General features: G+C 42.2%; 1 protein-coding gene across 2 annotated transcripts; it reads left to right on the forward strand.

Annotated features, from left to right (window-relative positions):
* Positions 1–292: 292 nt before the first annotated feature.
* Positions 293–17,835, forward strand: mis18a (MIS18 kinetochore protein A). Of its 2 annotated transcripts, XM_060833182.1 has the most exons (5): positions 293–481; positions 8,284–8,347; positions 13,083–13,205; positions 16,878–16,977; positions 17,497–17,835. In XM_060833182.1, exons 1-5 carry the CDS (start codon positions 304–306, stop codon positions 17,575–17,577), a joined length of 546 nt encoding a protein of 181 aa, XP_060689165.1. In that variant the 5' UTR covers positions 293–303; the 3' UTR covers positions 17,578–17,835. The 2 variants fall into 2 exon arrangements, with proteins under 2 accessions (XP_060689165.1, XP_060689166.1); XM_060833183.1 differs by lacking the exon at positions 13,083–13,205.
* The last annotated feature ends 1,152 nt before the right edge of the window (positions 17,836–18,987 follow it).

Here is an 18,987-nt window from a genome sequence, read left to right on the forward strand (position 1 = left end):
TGTTCGCACACTGTAGGGAATCTAACCCAATTTCAGGTTCAGATTATTTGACCAGCTGACATTGTGCTTTATCATGACATTACCCTCCTCTTGACTAGGTGCCACTGGAGTGGGATATGGGTGGAACATCTAAAATTGCTCTTTAACTTCAAACAAACATTAACCAGCAAAAACTAGATACTCTGTTAAGGGACTGCGCACGCGTAAGTGTACGTTCAACGATGGCTTTGTGCGCAGGCGTGTAGCCGGCGACCTGACGTTCTCTGCGCCTGCTCAGTGTGGTCCTGGTGGACGGTTTGAAAGATGGCGGGAGTGACGGTGGATCTGGTAACGGACGATGAAGCGGACAACAGGGATTCGGGTACTTTAATCAGCGGGGATTTGCCGGTCGTGTTCCTCTGCTCCCAATGTCGGCTGCCGGTGGGAGACTCGCTGGCCTGGGCCGGAGCAAACCCGAAGGAGGACATGATCTACCTGAGCAGTGAGTGGAGGGGAGGGGAGGGGAGGGGGGGGGGGGCGAAACAAGGTATGTTGGGGGGGGAGGGGGGGCTCTGGGTGAACTGGGATTTGGGTGGATGGAGGGACTGGGTGGGTTGGAGGGAGTAGGGTATCTGGGGGAGGGGGGCCTGGATTTGTTGAGGGAGGGGGGTCGGGGGGGATCTGGATGTGTTGAGGGAGGGGGTCGGGGGGCATCTGGATGTTTTGAGGGAGGGGGGTCGGGGGGCATCTGGATGTTTTGAGGGAGGGGGTCGGGGGGGATCTGGATGTGTTGAGGGAGGGGGGTCGGGGGGGATCTGGATGTGTTGAGGGAGGGGGGTCAGGGGGGGATCTGGATGTGTTGAGGGAGGGGGGTCAGGGGGGGATCTGGATGTGTTGAGGGAGGGGGGTCAGGGGGTGATCTGGATGTGTTGAGGGAGGGTGGTCAGGGGGGGATCTGGATGTGTTGAGGGAGGGGGGTCAGGGGGGGATCTGGATGTGTTGAGGGTGGGGGGTCGGGGGGGATCTGGATGTGTTGAGGGAGGGGGGTCGGGGGGGATCTGGATGTGTTGAGGGAGGGGGGTCAGGGGGGGATCTGGATGTGTTGAGGGAGGGGGGTCAGGGGGGGATCTGGATGTGTTGAGGGAGGGGGGTCAGGGGGGGATCTGGATGTGTTGAGGGAGGGGGGTCAGGGGGGATCTGGATGTGTTGAGGGAGGGGGGGTCAGGGGGGATCTGGATGTGTTGAGGGAGGGGGGTCAGGGGAGGATCTGGATGTGTTGAGGGAGGGGCGTCGGGGGAGGATCTGGATGTGTTGAGGGAGGGGCGTCGGGGAGGATCTGGATGTGTTGAGGGAGTCTGGATGTGTTGAGGGAGGGGCGTCGGGGGAGGATCTGGATGTGTTGAGGGAGGGGCGTCGGGGGAGGATCTGGATGTGTTGAGGGAGGGGCGTCGGGGGAGGATCTGGATGTGTTGAGGGAGGGGCGTCGGGGGAGGATCTGGATGTTTTGCAGGTGGAGTGTGTTTTGGAGGGTGGGGCTCTGGATTTGTTGGGGTGATGGAGTGAACCAGGTATGTTGGGAGAGGAGGGGACTCAGTGAAGAGGTCTGGGTGTGATGGGGAAGGGAGCAATCTTGGTGTGCTTTGGGAGGGGGACTCTGGGTCATGGGGATCTGGGTGTGTTGGGGAGGGGGGAGGGATCTGGCTGTGTTTGGGGGTGAGTGGAATGTTGGTGGCAAAAGGATGTTTCTGAGGGAATGGACAAGATGGCGAGAATCAGAGAGGGAGTTGTGGGATAGGGGCAGGGGGTGATTGGAAGTGTAGGAGAGCAGTGAGAAGGAGCAAAGTGAGCTATCGAAGTGGAGGACAAAGGGAAAATTAGTTTTAACATCAGTCCACCGGGAATGCTGGAGGGATTTCCTTTAATAATGCCAGAAATTGGATCTTTGGGGAAACATTTAAGTTTTTAAATTGGTGTACAGAGGGTTAAATATTTTTAAGTGTTTAAAATTCAGAGATTTTAATAAAATAAATCTGAACAAGTTATTGAAACAGGTGAGTTAGTAATTTTATTCAGTAAAGAGTGTAGTTGGGTGATTTTTTTCTGTTGGAATTCCTTTTATGATGTGGAAATTGAACAAAGAGTGACAGTTTATATACTGTACATCATATGTTTGACATTGTTTTATTTTCATCGTGGTACGTTAACAAGCTCTGTAATTTTAGTGAGCATAGTGGGATTCAATTCAACATTGTTTCCCATTTGACAAAATTGGTACTATTTTGAAGCATCCACTCACTTTCTAATCACAGTTGTTACACTGCACGTGGAGACCATTCAACTTAACGTATCTAGATCAATTCTAGTGCCACACTCTTATCTTTTCCTTCCCTGCACATGTCCACTGAAGTGTGGCTTCTCTCCATCCATGATCCTCTGATTTGTAGCCACTCCCTGTCCTTGATCCATTCTTATGCTGAACCACCTATACATTCCTTAACTGATGCTGGAGCTCTGGGTTTGTGGGAGTCAAGACAATAACCAAAAGAACAATGGATGCTGTGAATAGGAAACAAAAACAGATTGCTGGAGATGCTTAGAAGGTCTAGCAACATCTGTGGACAGAAATTAGAGTTAATGTTTCAGATTGAGTGACCCTTCCTCAAAACTGATGGTAGCTAGGAGAATTTCAGTTTATATGCAGAAGATGGGGTGGGGGAGAGGGTAAGGAGTAAATGATAGGTGTGGATAGAGCCCAAAATGAAAAGAACAGTTGGACAGACAAAGGCATGGATAATGATCTGGCTAGGAGGATGAATAGCTATTAATGGGGACTGTCTGCAAAAACAAAACACAGAGCTTCCAGTTAACTTCTACTTTATCACACCACCATGTTCCCTCTGCAGCGTCTCTGTCTGAGGCTTGCTACAGCGCTCCAACAAAGCTCAGCACAAGCTGGAAGAACAGCACTTCATTTTCCAGTAGGGGACACTGCAGCCTAGTGCAATCAGTATAAAGTTCAATAACTTTAGGGCTTGAGCTCTCCTATGTTCTGACTCTCATAACTACCTTCACGACTCAAAGTTTGTGAGAAGATTTGTAGCTTGGGTGCTCGTTGTTGTGGTTCTGTTCGCCGAGCTGGGAATTTGTGTTGCAGACGTTTCGTCCCCTGTCTAGGTGACATCCCCAGTGCTTGGGAGACTCCTGTGAAGCGCTTCTGTGATCTTTCCTCCGGCATTTGTAGTGGTTTGAATCTGCCGCTTCCTGTTGTCAGTCCCAGCTGTCCTTTGCAGTGGCTGGTATATTGGGTCCAGGTCGATTGTGCTTCACTACTGCTCTTCCCACCCCACATATTGCAAGGATTCTATCCTCTCCCAGTTCTTCTGCCTACTTCATATCTGTTCAGATGACGCATCTTCCAAAACAGTGCTGCTGACATATCTTCCTTCTGCCATTAGTGGTTTCCTGCTCACTGCAGTTGACAGACCCTCAACCACATTCAACCTATCACTTGTTCTTCTGCCTTTGCCCCTTCCCACCATGCAACATTGTGATTGGGTCCTCCTTGTTCTCACTTTTCATCCCACCAGCCTCTGCATTGACAGGATCATTCTCTGCCATTTCAGACAACTCCAACAGAATGCTACCACCAAACACATCTTCCCCGCACTCCTCCTGCCTACTTTTCCGAGGGATTATTCCGTCTGGGGCATCCTAGTGCATTCCTCGACCTCAGTTTCCCATGGCAACTTCTCTTGTAACTGCAGAAGGTGCAGCACCTGCCCCTTCACCACCTCCCTGCTCACCATCCAAGGGCCTAAACAGTCTTTTTAGGTGGAGCAGCCTTTCACTTGTGTCTCCTCCGATCTTGTGTATATTATCTGCTGTACCCCAATGTGGCCTAGTCTCCACTGGAGAAACAAAACACAGACAGGCTGACTGCTTTGCAGAACAGATTAGAGTGGTGCTGGAAAAGCACAGCAGGTCAGGCAGCATCCGAGGATCAGGAAAATTGACTTTTCGGGCAAAAGCCCTTCATCAGGACTGCTTTGAAGAACACCTGTGCAGGTATAACCCAGCTTTCCCATATCTGCTCATTTTAAGTGTCCTGCTCACATGCCCACTTGTCTGTCCTTGACATACTGTGATGTTCCAGTGAATCACAGCACAAATTGGAGGAGCAACATCTCATCTTCGAACTCGGCAGTTTACAGCTTTCTAGGCTCAATATTGAATTCAACATCTTCAAATTGTGAACCCATTCCTTCCCTTTCATTTAGATTTGCATATTACTTTGTCTATCACCATGTCCTCTCTTTCCTGCCACCCCTGCATTGGGACTATCTGTTCTTTCCAGTATGGCAGTTAGACACACCATTATTCTGCCATTCTCACCTTCTGATCACCTAATCTAAACTATCAACATCCTTTTCCCTTCAACATTCCAAACCACGCCCCCCCCCCCACGCCAATGCATAAATGCTGTCCCCTCCACATCTCACTTCAGCTATGATGAAGAGTAATCTAGCTTTGAAAAGTTAGCTTGCCTTCTCTCCATGGATACCCTTGACCCTCTGATCTCCAGCATTTTTTGTTTTCTGTATAGATTTCAGCATCTGCAGTAATTTGCATAGTCTGCTATTACATACTACCCAGTGTTAGCCACTGACAATCCCCATTAGTTATTCACTTTACTAGCCAGATGGTTACCTACTCCTTTCTCTATGTCAATGATATGGAGCTGGAAAAGCAGAACAGGTCAGACAGTATCCGAGGAGCAGTAAAGTCAACATTTCAGGCCAAAACCCTTTGCCTGTCCAACTGTTCTTCTCTCTCTTTGGGGTCTATCCCCACCTATTGTTTACCATACCCTCCCCACCTCGGTCCTTTTTTTATAGATTAGATTAGATACTTACAGTGTGGAAACAGGCCCTTTGGCCCAACAAGTCCACACCGACCCGCCGAAGCGCAACCCACCCAGACCCATTCACCTACATTTACCCCTTCACCTAACCCTACGGGCAATTTAGCATGGCCAATTCACCTACCCTGCACATTTTTTGGAATGGGAGGAAACTGGAGCACCCGAAGGAAACCCATGCAGACACGGGGAGAATGTGCAAACTCCACACAGTCAGTCGTCTGAGGTGGGAATTGAATCCAGGTCTCTGGCACTGTGAGGCAGCAGTGCTACCACTATGCCACCATGCTGCCCACTAAATATAAACTGACTCTTTCCTAGCTACAGTCAGTTTTGAGGAAGGGTCACTTGACCCAAACTATTAACTCTTATTTCTCTCTTCAGATGCTGCCAGATCTGAGCTTTACCAGCAATTTCTGTTTTTTCTTTTGTGGGAATCTAGATCGTATTAGTGCAGAAATGCTGAGCTGGGTTGTTACAACTCGCATTCTGGATTGGTGGTGCTGGAAGAGCACAGCAGTTCAGGCAGCATCCAAGGAGCAGCGAAATCGACGTTTCGGGCAAAAGCCCTTCATCAGGAATAAAGGCAGAGAGCCTGAAGCGTGGAGAGATAAGCTAGAGGAAATTGGGGTGGGGAGAAAGTAGCAGAGTACAATAGGTGAGTGGGGGAGGGGAATGAAGATGATAGGTTAGGGAGGAGAGGGTGGAGTGGATTGGTGGAAAAGGAAATAGGCAGGTAGGAAAGTCCGGACAAGTCATGGGGACAGTGCTGAGCTGGAAGTTTGGAACTAGGATGAAGTGGGGAAAGGGGAAATGAGGAAACTGTTGAAGTCCACATTGATGCCCTGGGGTTGAAGTGTTCCGAGGCGGAAGATGAGGCGTTCTTCCTCCAGGCGTCTGGTGGTGAGGGAGCGGCGGTGTAGGAGGCCCAGGACCTCCATGCCTTTGGCAGAGTGGGAGGGGGAGTTGAAATCTTGGGCCACGGGACGGTGTGGTTGATTGGTGCGGGTGTCCCGGAGATGTTCCCTAAAGTACTCTGCTAGGAGGCGCCCAGTCTCCCCAATGTAGAGGAGACCACATCGGGAGCAACAGATAGAATAAATGATATTAGTGGATGTACAGGTAAAACTTTGATGGATGTGGAAGGCTCCTTTAGGGCCTTGGATAGAGGTGAGGGAGGAGGTGTGGGCGCAGGTTTTACAGTTCCTGCTGTGGCAGGGGGGAAGGTGCCAGGATGGGACGGTGGGTTGTAGGGGGGCGTGGACCTGACCAGGTAGTCACGGAGGGAATGGTCTTTGCGGAAAGCGGAAAGGGGTGGGGAGGGAAATATATCCCTAGTGGTGGGGTCTTTTTGGAGGTGGCAGAAATGTTGGCGGATGATTTCGTTTATGCGAAGGTTGGCAGGGTGGAAGGTGAGCACCAGGGGCTTCTGTCCTTGTTGCGGTTGGAGGGGTGGGGTCTGAGCGTGGAGGTGTGGGATGTGGACGAGATGCGTTGGAGGGCATCTTGAACCACGTGGGAAAGGAAATTGCGGTCTCTAAAGAAGGAGGCCTTCTGGTGTGTTCTGTGGTAGAACTGGTCCTCCTGGGAGCAGATACGGCGGAGGCGGAGGAATTGGGAATACGGGATGGCATTTTTGCAAGAGATAGGGTGGGAAGAGGTGTAATCCAGATAGCTGTGGGAGTCGGTGGGTTTGTAAAAAATGTCAGTGTCAAGTCAGTCGTCATTAATGGAGATGGAGAGGTCCAAGAAGGGGAGGGAGGTGTCAGAGATGGTCCAGAAAAATTTAAGGTCAGGGTGGAATTTGTTGGTGAAGTTGATGAATTGCTCAACCTCCTCACAGGAGCACGAGGTGGCGCCAATGCAGTCATCAGTGTAGCGGAGGAAGAGGTGGGGAGTGGTGCCGGTGTAATTACGGAAGATCAACTGTTCTACGTAGCCAACAGAGGCAGGCATAGTTGGGGCCCATACATGTGCCCATGGCTACCCCTTTGGTCTGGAGGAAGTGGGAGGATTCAAAGGAGAAATTGTTACGGGTGAGGACCAGTTCGCCCAAAAGAATGAGAGTGTCGGTGGAAGGGTACATCTGCAGTCATTGTTTTTACCTGGTTACAACTCGCAGCCAAAGCTGCTCCACTACCACTTGCTGGCACTGTTCACCTTTACAACCTTTATTCAGAAAGACTGAAGCAGTGAACAGGAATTATTTTTAAAAGCATGGATTAGAAAGCTCCCAGCTCACTATTTTTGTCCCATCAGCACTTTCGTAACCTCTTACTTCGGGTATTAAATTGAGATTTTGTGCAGGAATGCAAGGACAGTGGTGGGAATAGGTACAAGGACAGCCAGGGAGTGGTAGATTTGGTGAAACATTATTTAGGGAGGGAGAGCAGCTGTAAGTCAGAGAAAGGAAGAATCTCCAGTGACTAGATGATTTGAGGAGCAGGAAGCACTAAATATTCTGTATTTGTACATTTATTTCAAGTTATTTCACTTATCATTGTAGGCATTTTATAATGTTGATTATTTACTTTGCTAGTTGTAGTGTTTTGTTTCTTTAACGAGGAAAGTTTTTAACCTAATTGCAGCTTTTGTATTGATTTTATTGGAAAATGGTTTAAGTCACTTCATTTGAAGTCCTGATTTTCAGGTACAGTCGCAATCTTTGGTGAGGGCTTGATGTGCTGCTGATCTTCCAATTTGTTGTCATTGCAAAACAGCTCCACTATTTATTTTACTATCCACATAGTTAATCTTCTGTTATTTATTAATATACTTTTTACGCAATCAAATAGATAAAGACTTGATAAAAGCACAAACAAAAATGGGCCTCGTAAAGTCTTTGCTAATTTGACTGAGTCTTACAGTGTAGCAGGGGCAGGGAAAAGTCATGTATAGTACACCGAGTAATGCTTACATAGGATAATGACCATTGTATTGTTGGGTTGACCAACTGAAAAAGCCAATAAAACATATAACTTTGCGAGTGGGACATCATTCACGTAAGCACTGTTGAAATTACTTTGAACCTTTATTATAGCTGTTGTTTAAGCCATAGTAGAATGGATTTCTGCATTTGTATGTCAGATCTAATGAAGCTTAATATTTGTTTTGGATGTTTAAGTTATTACTTTGCGTGATTTTTGTCTGGACCAAAGAGTAACCTATCAGGGATTAGAAGCCGGTGTCCTGGAATATGTTATTAAGGTGAGGTACTACAAGGTTATAAATGACATTTTATCCTCTTTTGAAGATAGATCCACTTATTCTGATCTTGAGTATTTTAAGTAGTGGAACACACAAAGAATGTGGTCTTGTGTGTGAGTGACTAATCATTGTGCTTGAATTTTGAACTCCTAGGCTGATAATTTGTTGCTCTTCTATAGGTGTTACTAAAAATATCAAAGTAGACAAAGAACAGAAGGTAGACACTGCAGATGAATCTGGTTGGTAAGTATACTCATGATTGCGGATTTTTGAGCTCATTGTTGAAGATAAATTAAGAAAAATGATTTTTTTTTGTGGCTTCCCTACAGAGAATATTTTCATTCTATCAAATAACTTTTCTTGCAGTTAGAATGTACTTTTGTAAGCATGTCCCTTAGATTACATTTAGACTTTAATTGTTTGAAATTATTTTTGGAAAGATCGTTTTTTCTTTTGGCCTTATCTCTGTCTCTTAATTCCATTTTTCTTTTCCCCTCTCTACATGATTTGACATTTTTAATACAAAATTCAAGCTTGTACCTTCTAGCACTGTGTGCCTCAGTAGGAACTGTTTAGTTTCCTGGAGATATGCTCTTCAAGCTAGTCCCAGATCCACCATAGAGTGCCACAGTAAAATAGATGTCTAATTGCTTTGAGCTATGGTTAGCAAGTTTGCAGGTGATACCAAAATTGGAACTGTAGTGAATAGCAAGCAAGGTTATCTCAGAGTACAACAGGATTTTAATCAGGTGGAGTTTAATTTAGATAAATGTGAGGTGCTACATTTTGGAAAGGCAAATCAGGACAGGACTTATACATTTAATAGTAAGGTCCTAGGGAGTGTTGCTCAACAATAAGACCTTGAATGTTGGTTCATAGTTCCTTGAGAGTGAACTCGCAGGTAAATTGAATAGTGAAAAAAGCGTTTGGTATATTTGCCTTTATTGGGTAGTGCATTGAGTATAGGAGTTGGAGGTGGTCTTGTGGTTGTACAGCACATTGGTTCGGCCATTTTCAGAATACTGCATTCAATTCGGACCTCCCTACTACAGGAAGGATGTTGTGGAAGTTGAAAGAGTTCAGAAAAGATTTACAAGGATGTTGCCAGAGTTGCTGGTTTTGAGCTATAGGGACAGGCTGAGTAGGCTGGGTATTTTACTTGGAGTGTCGGAGTCTGAGAGATGATCTTCTAGAGGTTTATAAAATCATGAGGGGCTTAGATAAGGTAAATAGACGAAGTCATTTCCCTGGGGTAGGGGAGTCCAAAACTAGAGGGCATTGTTTTAAAGGTGAGAGGGAAAAGATTTAAAAGGGTCTCAGAGGCAACTGTTTCACTCAGAAGGTGGTGTGTATGAAATGAACAGCCAGAGGAAGTGATGGAGGCTGGTATAATTATAACCTTTTAAAAGACATTTGGATGGGTTTATGAAAAAGGGTTTCGAGGAATATGGATCAATTGCTGGCAAATGGGACTAGATTAACTTGGGATATCTAGTCAGCATGGATGAATTGGACCGAAGTGCCTATTTCTTTTCTGTACGTTTCTATGACTCTACTGCGTAAAAAAAAAATCCACTAAAATATCTGGGCAGCTTTTTGCCTAATAAATTGTGAGCCCTTTAGATTAGATTAGATTAGATTACTTACAGTGTGGAAACAGGCCCATCGGCCCAACAAGTCCACACCGACCCGCCGAAGCGCAACCCACCCATACCCCTACATTTACCCCTTACCTAACACTATGGGCAATTTAGCATAGCCAATACACCTGACCCGCACATCTTTGGACTGTGGGAGGAAACCGGAGCACCCGGAGGAAACCCACGCAGACATGGGGAGAACGTGCAAACTCCACACAGTCAGTCGCCTGAGTTGGGAATTGAACTCGGGTCTCAGGCGCTGTGAGACAGCAGTGCTAACCACTGTGCCACCGTTGTTTGCCTTTGACTGCAAAATCCATGCAGATATATTCTATTTGTAGAGTTTGATGGATGTTGCAAGTAACTTTTCAACTGAAACTTATGTGACCTTGCTTATGGCATCAATAAGTCAGAATGTTCAGAACATGGGCCTGATAGGCTCACTATGAACAAAATAGCACTCATTCCCTGTTACACGGTATTTGTTTTACTGAGCAGTGCTCTAATTTTCTTAACGTAGAATTTTCCAATATGGAAAAAGGTTTTCATTTTATTCCAGTGAGGTTGTGTACTAAATGTATGTTTGCTGTATGTCCACATGTTCTCATCCTTCAAATTTCTATGAAGTTCAGACTTTTACTTTTTGCCCCAATACTGGTCACAGGGGGCACACTTGACCCAAGAACACACTTTTTAGATTTGGCTGGGGGGAGGGGGAAAGTGGGGTCATTTCCTTTGTTCAGATTTTTAAAAAAATATGCTCATTGCTTTTGTTTTTAGGATGCCTGTGAATATAGGTAATAACTTTCGTGTATGTCCATTGATAGATGTACAGTCACTTCTTTGTGACAATGGATTAGAAATGCAATTCTGCAAATTAATTCAAATACTGTAAAGGTTGCAATATCTTATTCTTTGTGGATGGCCTTGAGAATAGAATATCAGTTTCTAGAACTGGATGAATCGAGTGTCTGGGGTTCCTGAACAAGTTATCACACATCCTGTACAAATGACAATAACCAATCTACAAAATCTTTTTAAAAAAACGGGTAATCTAAACAAAAGCAAGGCACCAATGAATAATAAATGCTCTCTTTCTGGCGCAAAAACCATATCATATAGCAGTAGAATGACGCCATTCAGCCCATCGAGTCTGCTCCACTAATCATGGCTGTTATGTTTCTCAACCCCACTCTCTTGCCCTCTCCAACTTTTGATACCCTTGCAAATCAAGAATCTTTCTATCGCTGTCTTAAATCCACTCAATGACTTGCTGTCCAAAGCTTTCTACAGATTTCCTACCCTCTCGCTCAAGAAATTCCACCTCCTCTCTCTTCTAAAGGTTTGTCCTTTCACTCTGAAGCACTGCTGTCATCCTATGAACATTTTAAAATTTGTCCATTCACTCTAGCTTACCTAACTATTGATTCAATAAATTTAATATTATTTGTGCTTTTTGCCTTTTTAGAAAACTTTTGCAAACCTTTTTATAAGTTTTCATTTCTGAATGTCTGTCTTTTCTGCACCTCTACTTTTTATTTCCATTTTTTGTCCCCTTTTTTTCATAAAAAAATTATTGCCTAATGTTTCTCTATCAGGTTCCATGAGACATCTTTTTTTTAAAAAATACTATTTCTACTTTTGATGGCTTTATATGGTAGGTGGTCAGAACCTTAAAAATGGTTCAAAAGAGCACTGCTAGATTGAGTTCTCTTCAAGCCTTTCTCTGATCATAGGTTTAGAAAATTGGGTAATTGAACTATAAAAGTGTAGTTTTCAAGGAAATTTGATTCAAGGTCTTAAATAAAAGGATTAGTCAATCTTTGTGGATTGTGGATATCTATTCATGTTGGATAGTTTAGGGAGAATGAGGAGGAACAAGTAAAAATTCTACAATTGTCGTGTTTAAATATTAGGTCCCATTTTTCACACAGGATCTTAGACTTTTGGAATATATTGCCAGCGTATTTAGATGAGATTCACTAAATGTTCTGTTTGTTTCTTCTAAGAGCTAATGTGATAAGTAAGTATAGGAATTAGGTAATATGCAGAAATCATACTTGAACATGATTGGCTTGATGGTCCAGCTGGTCTTTAACTTGCGTTATTATTACAGTTCTTTTGAGGAAGTAACTACCAACCTGGCTAAAGGGAGCATTATGGATGTGGTGTACTTGGATTTCCAAAATGCTTTTTATACTGTGCCATACCAAAGGTTACGATGCAAGTGAGAGTTCATGGTGTATGAGATAACATTATCATGGATAAAGGATTAGTTAACTAACCGAAAGGTCAGTTTGGAAAATTAGATAATTTCACCTTAGCCAACTTTAACGAGTGAAGTGTTAGAATTAATAATGAGTGATGGGGCTTCAATTATTTACAGTTCACATTAATAACTTGAAGGAACTGAATGTCTGTCTGGTAGCTAAACTTTCTGATGACACAAGATAGGTAAGAGTAATTTGTGAAAAACACTTAGGAGTCTGCAACGAGGTTGGATTAGTGGATGGGCACAAACTTGGCAGGTGGATTGTAATGTGGAAAGATGTAAATTTGTCAATTTGGACAGGAAGAATAGAATATTAGTTACTTGACTGGAGAAAGAATGTAGAACTCTATGGTACGGAGGAATCCTTGTACATGGTTAACAAAGTTAGCATGCAAGCACAGTGAGTAATTCTGAAAGGAAATGGAAAATTGTTTATTTGAAAGGGGAATAGTATAAATGTATGGAGGTTATGCAAGAGTTTATAGGGCGTTGATGAGACCACATTGTGAATACTGTGCACAATTTTGGACTCCTTACTTACAAAGGATCTTATTGTATTAGAAGCAGCTCCGAGATGATTTGTTCAAATGATTTCTGGGATGTAGGATTATCTCATTAGGAAACATTGAAGCTGTATTCATTAGAGATTACAAAGTGATAAGTGATCTTATTGAAACATACAAGATCCTTGGGACTTTTAAAAATCGACAAAAGTATGTTTCCCTTTATGGGAGACATTGGAGCTAAGGGACACTTCAGAATAAGGGCCTTCCATTTAAGGTGCAAATGTGATTTTTTTTTCTTTCTCAGAGGGTCATTAATCTGTGGAATACTGTTCTCCAGAGATCAATGGAACTGTGGCTCTAAAATATTTTTAAGCCTGAATTTGATTGATTTGTCTGGCAATCAATAATCAAAGAGTAAAGGTGGTAGACAAAGTTGAATTGAAGCCTTAATTAATCATAAACTTACGAAATCAAATATCTCTTGCTTTTAACTTGCATGTTTGTTCATCAATATTTATGTAATTTATATCTGTAATAACTTTATTTTTCTTTCTTTACAGCATTTATGTGTTGTTATCCTGTAGTGGCTGCTCTCTGTTGCTGGGTAGAATGTATCATTGCACTCCAGTCCACCTTGACTACAAACGGAATGTATACTGCTTGTCCGTAGCCTATATTGAAAGGCAAGTTTGTGTATCACAAACAAGATCTTAATGAACCACTTTCCCATATAAAATCTATCTAGTTTTACAAAAAACAAAATACAGAGCTCTTGTGACACTGGTAATGACCCTAACCTCTGATCCAAGAGACCTGGGTTCATATCCCACCTGTCCCCATAACTGTGTAATAAAAATCTCTGAATAGACTGATTAGGAAATATGTGGATAACATGAGTTCTTCAAGACTAGAATACGTTGCCTGGAAGTGTGGTGGAGCCATGTTAAATTTGGGCACTCAACACTAGATGATTATTTGAAGAGAAATGTTATGTAGCTATACAGGGAAAAGGCAGGAGATTAGTATTAATCAAAATGTTCAGTTAGTGGTTATTCTGATAAATGTATATACCTACAGTCTGCTATAAGAAAGAAAAACTTTGCCATCTGTTTGAATCCCAAAATCAAGTTAGATAAATCATACATTTGTAAGTAAGGTTTCTGGTTGTATGATGTGGAATCTGTATGCGCACACTCTTGGGGACAGTACCTAACTAAACCCCGAGAGCCTAAGTGCAGGAACTTTGGTTTCATTCCCTAGTCTTTTTACATTGTGTTAAACAAATAACATTGAGAGTAGAATGTTTCCCCTACAAGCTGGTTCTGCCATCCCGTTTCTCCCCTTAGTCAAAGCAAAATGCTCAAAGACACAGTATAGTTTTACCTCCTTCGTCTTTATTCTGGCCCTGGAGGGAGAAGGATCGCCCACGTGCACAGAGACATGAGTTCTTGGTCTTCTCTTGAACAGCAGTTTATTAGTGAATTATTTAGTTACTTTACAGGGAGGAGCACCCAGATAAGGCAACATACATATTATTTGGGTGATCGTTACAATCAGCAAGTTCAATAGTAAAGATTAAGCCATCTGGCGTTATACAATGAATAACATAATGAATACTTTTCACCTCGTTAACTGACTTTACATACTGAGTGCTTCCCCATCTTGTTAAATGGCTCTACATAATGAATGCTTTTCCACCTTGTTAACACCTCATCCTTGCCTCCAGCACCCCATTATTAACTGCAAGTTATATGATCTGAGTCATGCTCAGCTGAACATTTTGTTAGCAAGTTTTGAGAAGATATGTAGCTCAGGTTGAGATTCTGGATCTAGGTTTGCTCGCTGAACTGGTTGGTCTGAGAAGTAGACCATAAACCCACCAACACACTAAAAACAGTAGCTACTGAACTTGAAAGACCCTATACAGTCAACAAGCAAAACTAATGTCATTTACAAAAGACCGTGCAAGGACTGTAACCAACACTACATTGGACAAACAAGCAGAAAACTAGCCACCAGGATACATGAACATCAACTAGTCACAAAATGACATGACCCTCTCTCACTAGTATCCTTACATACAGATTCATACTCCTTGAAAGTGGAGTCGCAGGTAGATAAGATAGTGAAGAAGGCGTTTGGTATGCTTTCCTTTATTGGTCAGAGTATTGAGTACAGGAGTTGGGAGGTCATGGTGCGGCTGTACAGGACATTGGTTAGGCCACTGCTGGAATATTGCGTGCAATTCTGGTCTCCTTCCTATCGGAAAGATGTTGTGAAGCTTGAAAGGGTTTACAAGAAAAGATTTACAAGGATGTTGCCAAGGTTGGAGGATTTGAGCTGCAGGGAGAGGCTGAACAGGCTAGGGCTGTTTTCCTTGGAGTGTTGGAGGCTGAGGGGTGACCTTAGAGGTTTACAAAATTGAGGGGCATGGATAGGGTAAATAGGCAAAGTGTTTTCCCTGGGGTCGGAGAGTCTAGAACTAGAGGGCATAGGTTTAGGGTGAGAGGGGAAAGATATAAAAGAGACCTACAGGGCAACTTTTTCACACAGAGGGTGGTACGGGTATGGAATGAGCTGCCAGAGGAAGTGTGAAGGCTGGCACAATTGCAACATTTAAGAGGCAATTAGAATGGTATATGAATAGGAAGGATATGGGCCAGGTGATGACAGGTGGGACTAGATTGGGTTGGGATATCTGGTCGGCATGGTCGGGTTGGACAGACATGAGAATTCCTAGAAGCATGGCATTCCAACTGGAACTCTTAACAAACACATTGAATTGGACGCAATTTACTACCCCTGAGAAAAAAACAGGGAATGACATCACCAACCCAAAGAATCCCAAACATATAAATAGAAAACATGAATCATCAGCAGTACTTCATCTGGAGGCTCACTGAAGATGTTACCTAGTATGGTGATGAAAGTCTGGAATTGAATCTTCCAGCTCAGCGAGCAAACCTACATCCTGAACCTTTTGTTTCACAAACCTTAGCTGTTTCCCTACTTGCTCATGCCCTATACACATTCTCATTCCTTCCATTATCATTTCATGATAACCACCTAGATGGCACTACCAGCTTTCATAAGACTCTTGACAGCCAATATTTAAGCAAATTATTGACACACAGCATACAATTATTATAACAGCAAAATTATTAGTCCATTACAATAAATAGAATTTGAAGAATCATCCCATGTGGAAAGAATTCACCAGTAAAATTCTTAAATCCACAATTCTTAGTGACCACTCCATCCCCTCCAAGTCAAGTGGAAACGAGTCAGTTCTCTAAATTGTCCTTCAATAAAGTCTAACCTGAAAACAAAATTCCATCTGACCTTGTACAGCACTCCACGGAGAAATCTAAATTCTTGGGTAAGAGCAGTTAAATACTTAAAGCTGACTAGACTTCCATTGTTCGGAAGATGCTTCAGATGGAGGATACCAGCGCATCTGAGTGTGCAGTGCAACAGCTGCAGGCTAGGTGAATGCAGCATTCTTTGCTGTTTCTGCTCCTGCTGTGCTGTTAAATGTAACAAAGCCAACTGGCTGTTGTGATGTGAGCTTGATCAGTGAACCTTCATCTCCCTTAAATGATCGAAAGGCAACAAAACTCACGTGGTTTAATATCCGTAGGAAGGCCACTGACAAAGAGTTGTTAGCTCCTTCACTTTTCAAGCAATTGTTGTACAATTTCAATGTAAAAACAAAATCTGCCCCATTACATAGCCCACAAAACACATTGAATTGAGATCCTACTCAAACAAGGCAAAACAGTTACTTAAAAGGATTTTCTGAACCAGCATTTTAACGAACCAAAATTTTTAAACATCAAAGACTGTCAGCATAGCACAATTTACATTGAAACTTTCCTTTTCCAACCCAAATATTAATACAACCTTTATTACAGCATTTCTCTTTTTTTTTGCATCTTCTCAGTGAAATTCCATTTATAGCCCTCGCAGCGCATCACATGGTACCACAGTCCAAGCCCCCTCCAACCCCCCCCAGGCCTATTCAGCCTCATCCCTGCGAGCATCCTTGTAAATCCTTTCAAGTTTCACAACATCCTCCTTATAGCAGGGAGATCAGAATTGCATGCAGTTTTCCAAAAGTGGTCTAACCAATGTTTCTTATCACAGTCTGGTTAATGTCATGTCTGAAAGATGTTATAAATTTTCTCCTTTCTACTGACCTACCTAATAGCACGTTGTTCATCTCTGGTTCTTAACACCTTGCCTGGATTTAAGATAGAATGTTGCAACTGTGTCAAAGATAACTCAATATCCATGAAGAACATTCTGATTTGTTTATCAAATTGTACATGATCATCTTTGCTACATTTTATTAGTTATGTCCTTGGCTCCACCATGAAAGCAGAATTTGTAGATGAGAAGAAAAAGCCAGTCGTCCTAGAAACTCAAGTTGAAGTTCTTGAAGAATTGACAAAGGTAGTTTCTGATGTGTTGGATATTCAGCTTAAGGTTATCTTCAGTAGATTATTTTTGTTGATTTGAACTTAAATTTTGCTTTTCTATCAGTAACTTTTTTAAAAAATGATTCACATTATTTTCAAATTAGATTGTTGAGGAATAATTTTGAAATTCAGGTTCTACAATATGCATTTGGAACTTGCATTTTATTGTGTTAGATATTAATTGCATCTGTTTAGTAATAAAGTTTAACTTGGCAAAGGATTCTTCTAATTACTATTTCTTTGTATCACCTAAATGATCAGTTAACTTTTAGGGGTAAATGTATACTATCACAGGTACTGTACAAAAAGCAAAGGAATATTCCTATTGATATGCACAGATTTTCATTCAGTTTAATTTTAGATTATTCTTTTAGTATCAGTTTCTCAAATAGTTAATTTCTGTGACAAGAAATAATGCTGCTTTTATTTCTGGATGTTGGTCTTTGTTATTTTTATATTGCTGAACGTAATGAGAGAATTTTCCTTCCAACAGTCACAAACTGTGCTGAATCTAATGCTCGCAAGACTTGCTGCTGTTGAAGAAAAGATAGAATCATTGCAGAATAAAGAATAATTCTGACAAGTATGACATTCAAAATTTATAATATAGAGGCCTCATATTGAAGGTATAAGCAGACGACAGATGTCCACTCTTGTAGAATTAATTCATTACAAGCAATCTTTTGAGAAAGTTGTTTTCTTTCTTCCCCTGTCTGGTTGTATGCTGACTTTGTTTGTTGTCTAAATTCAAACCTTAGCTCATGTTTGTCAAATATTTGATGTTATGCATTGTTCTAACTTCTGAACTTTAATTTCAATTCTCAGTCCTAAGCTGTGCATAAAAGATAAAAATTGTGATTAATCAAAATTATCACTTGTAAGATATATCCTATGCAAAATTTAATTGTTGATATAATTATTGTTTCTAATTAAAGTTTAAAATGCAGTCTCTAATCATTTCACCTTGCTCCATAACTGTCATCATGGAATTGTTTTAATTATGGTTCTCTTGTTTTGGAAATGTGTAATCATATTAATCTGAAAAATAAAGCTGTATTATATAGTTTTGATCCATGCAAGCTATTGTTTAATTATATACATTCTACAATATTTATATTTCATTTCATTCAAAGTGAAATTGGGTGCAATTTTGAAATCCCCTTGTTAGAAGTAAGATTACCACAGTTTATAATTACTTTTTAATTTTGAGTAATCTGCGAGTACATTGAAATATTTATTTGAGTTTCATGCACAATATGACTGGATTGACCAACAGTAAAAAAGACATGTTAATCTGTTTTAATTAACTTCATACTAAACACTGCATTATGCAGTAACTTCACGCTTGCAATGTTGTATTCCCACAATTCCAAATGCATTTTGTACAAAACATCCTGTTTTCATTGGGGGTACGAGGGAATGCATTCGCCTGGACTTTGAAAACGGAGCAGGATTGTGGACTTAACATCAAAGGAAGCAGTTGTAATGGGAATCAGGCTGTGGTCAAAGTTAGGGAAGAACAGCATGCACCAGAGAGTAATCCAAGAGCAATGGTCATGGCAGGACTCAGGCCATAGCTGATGGCTGAAGAGGGGAGTACTCACCCGAAAACTTACCAAAATCATCGCAGAGAGCATTCATGAGGGGACTTGGCCTGTGAACAACACCAGGGAAGAATGGTACATGAGCATAGTTGGTGAGGGAGAGGCCCATGTGGGAGCTACTACACTCAACTGGCTGGAAAAGTTCCCACCAGCAGAGAAACAAAATGGTGGGCCAGATTGGGACCATTTGATGAAGAGAAGCAAGTTAGATTCTTTGTAATGCTTACTTAAGGGGGACCAATGTTTCTGAAGGCATAATGGTACTGGTTTTCTTGAGTACTGGGAATAAAATCTTCATGATGTATGATGAATCTGGTACAATCAGAGAAACCCACAGAAAACATACCAAGAACTATGCAGTGTTGGAAAGTTATTTTGTA

The sequence above is a fragment of the Hemiscyllium ocellatum genome, chromosome 12 (genome assembly GCF_020745735.1).
Source record: "Hemiscyllium ocellatum isolate sHemOce1 chromosome 12, sHemOce1.pat.X.cur, whole genome shotgun sequence".
In the NCBI taxonomy this organism is placed as follows: Eukaryota; Metazoa; Chordata; class Chondrichthyes; order Orectolobiformes; family Hemiscylliidae; genus Hemiscyllium; species Hemiscyllium ocellatum.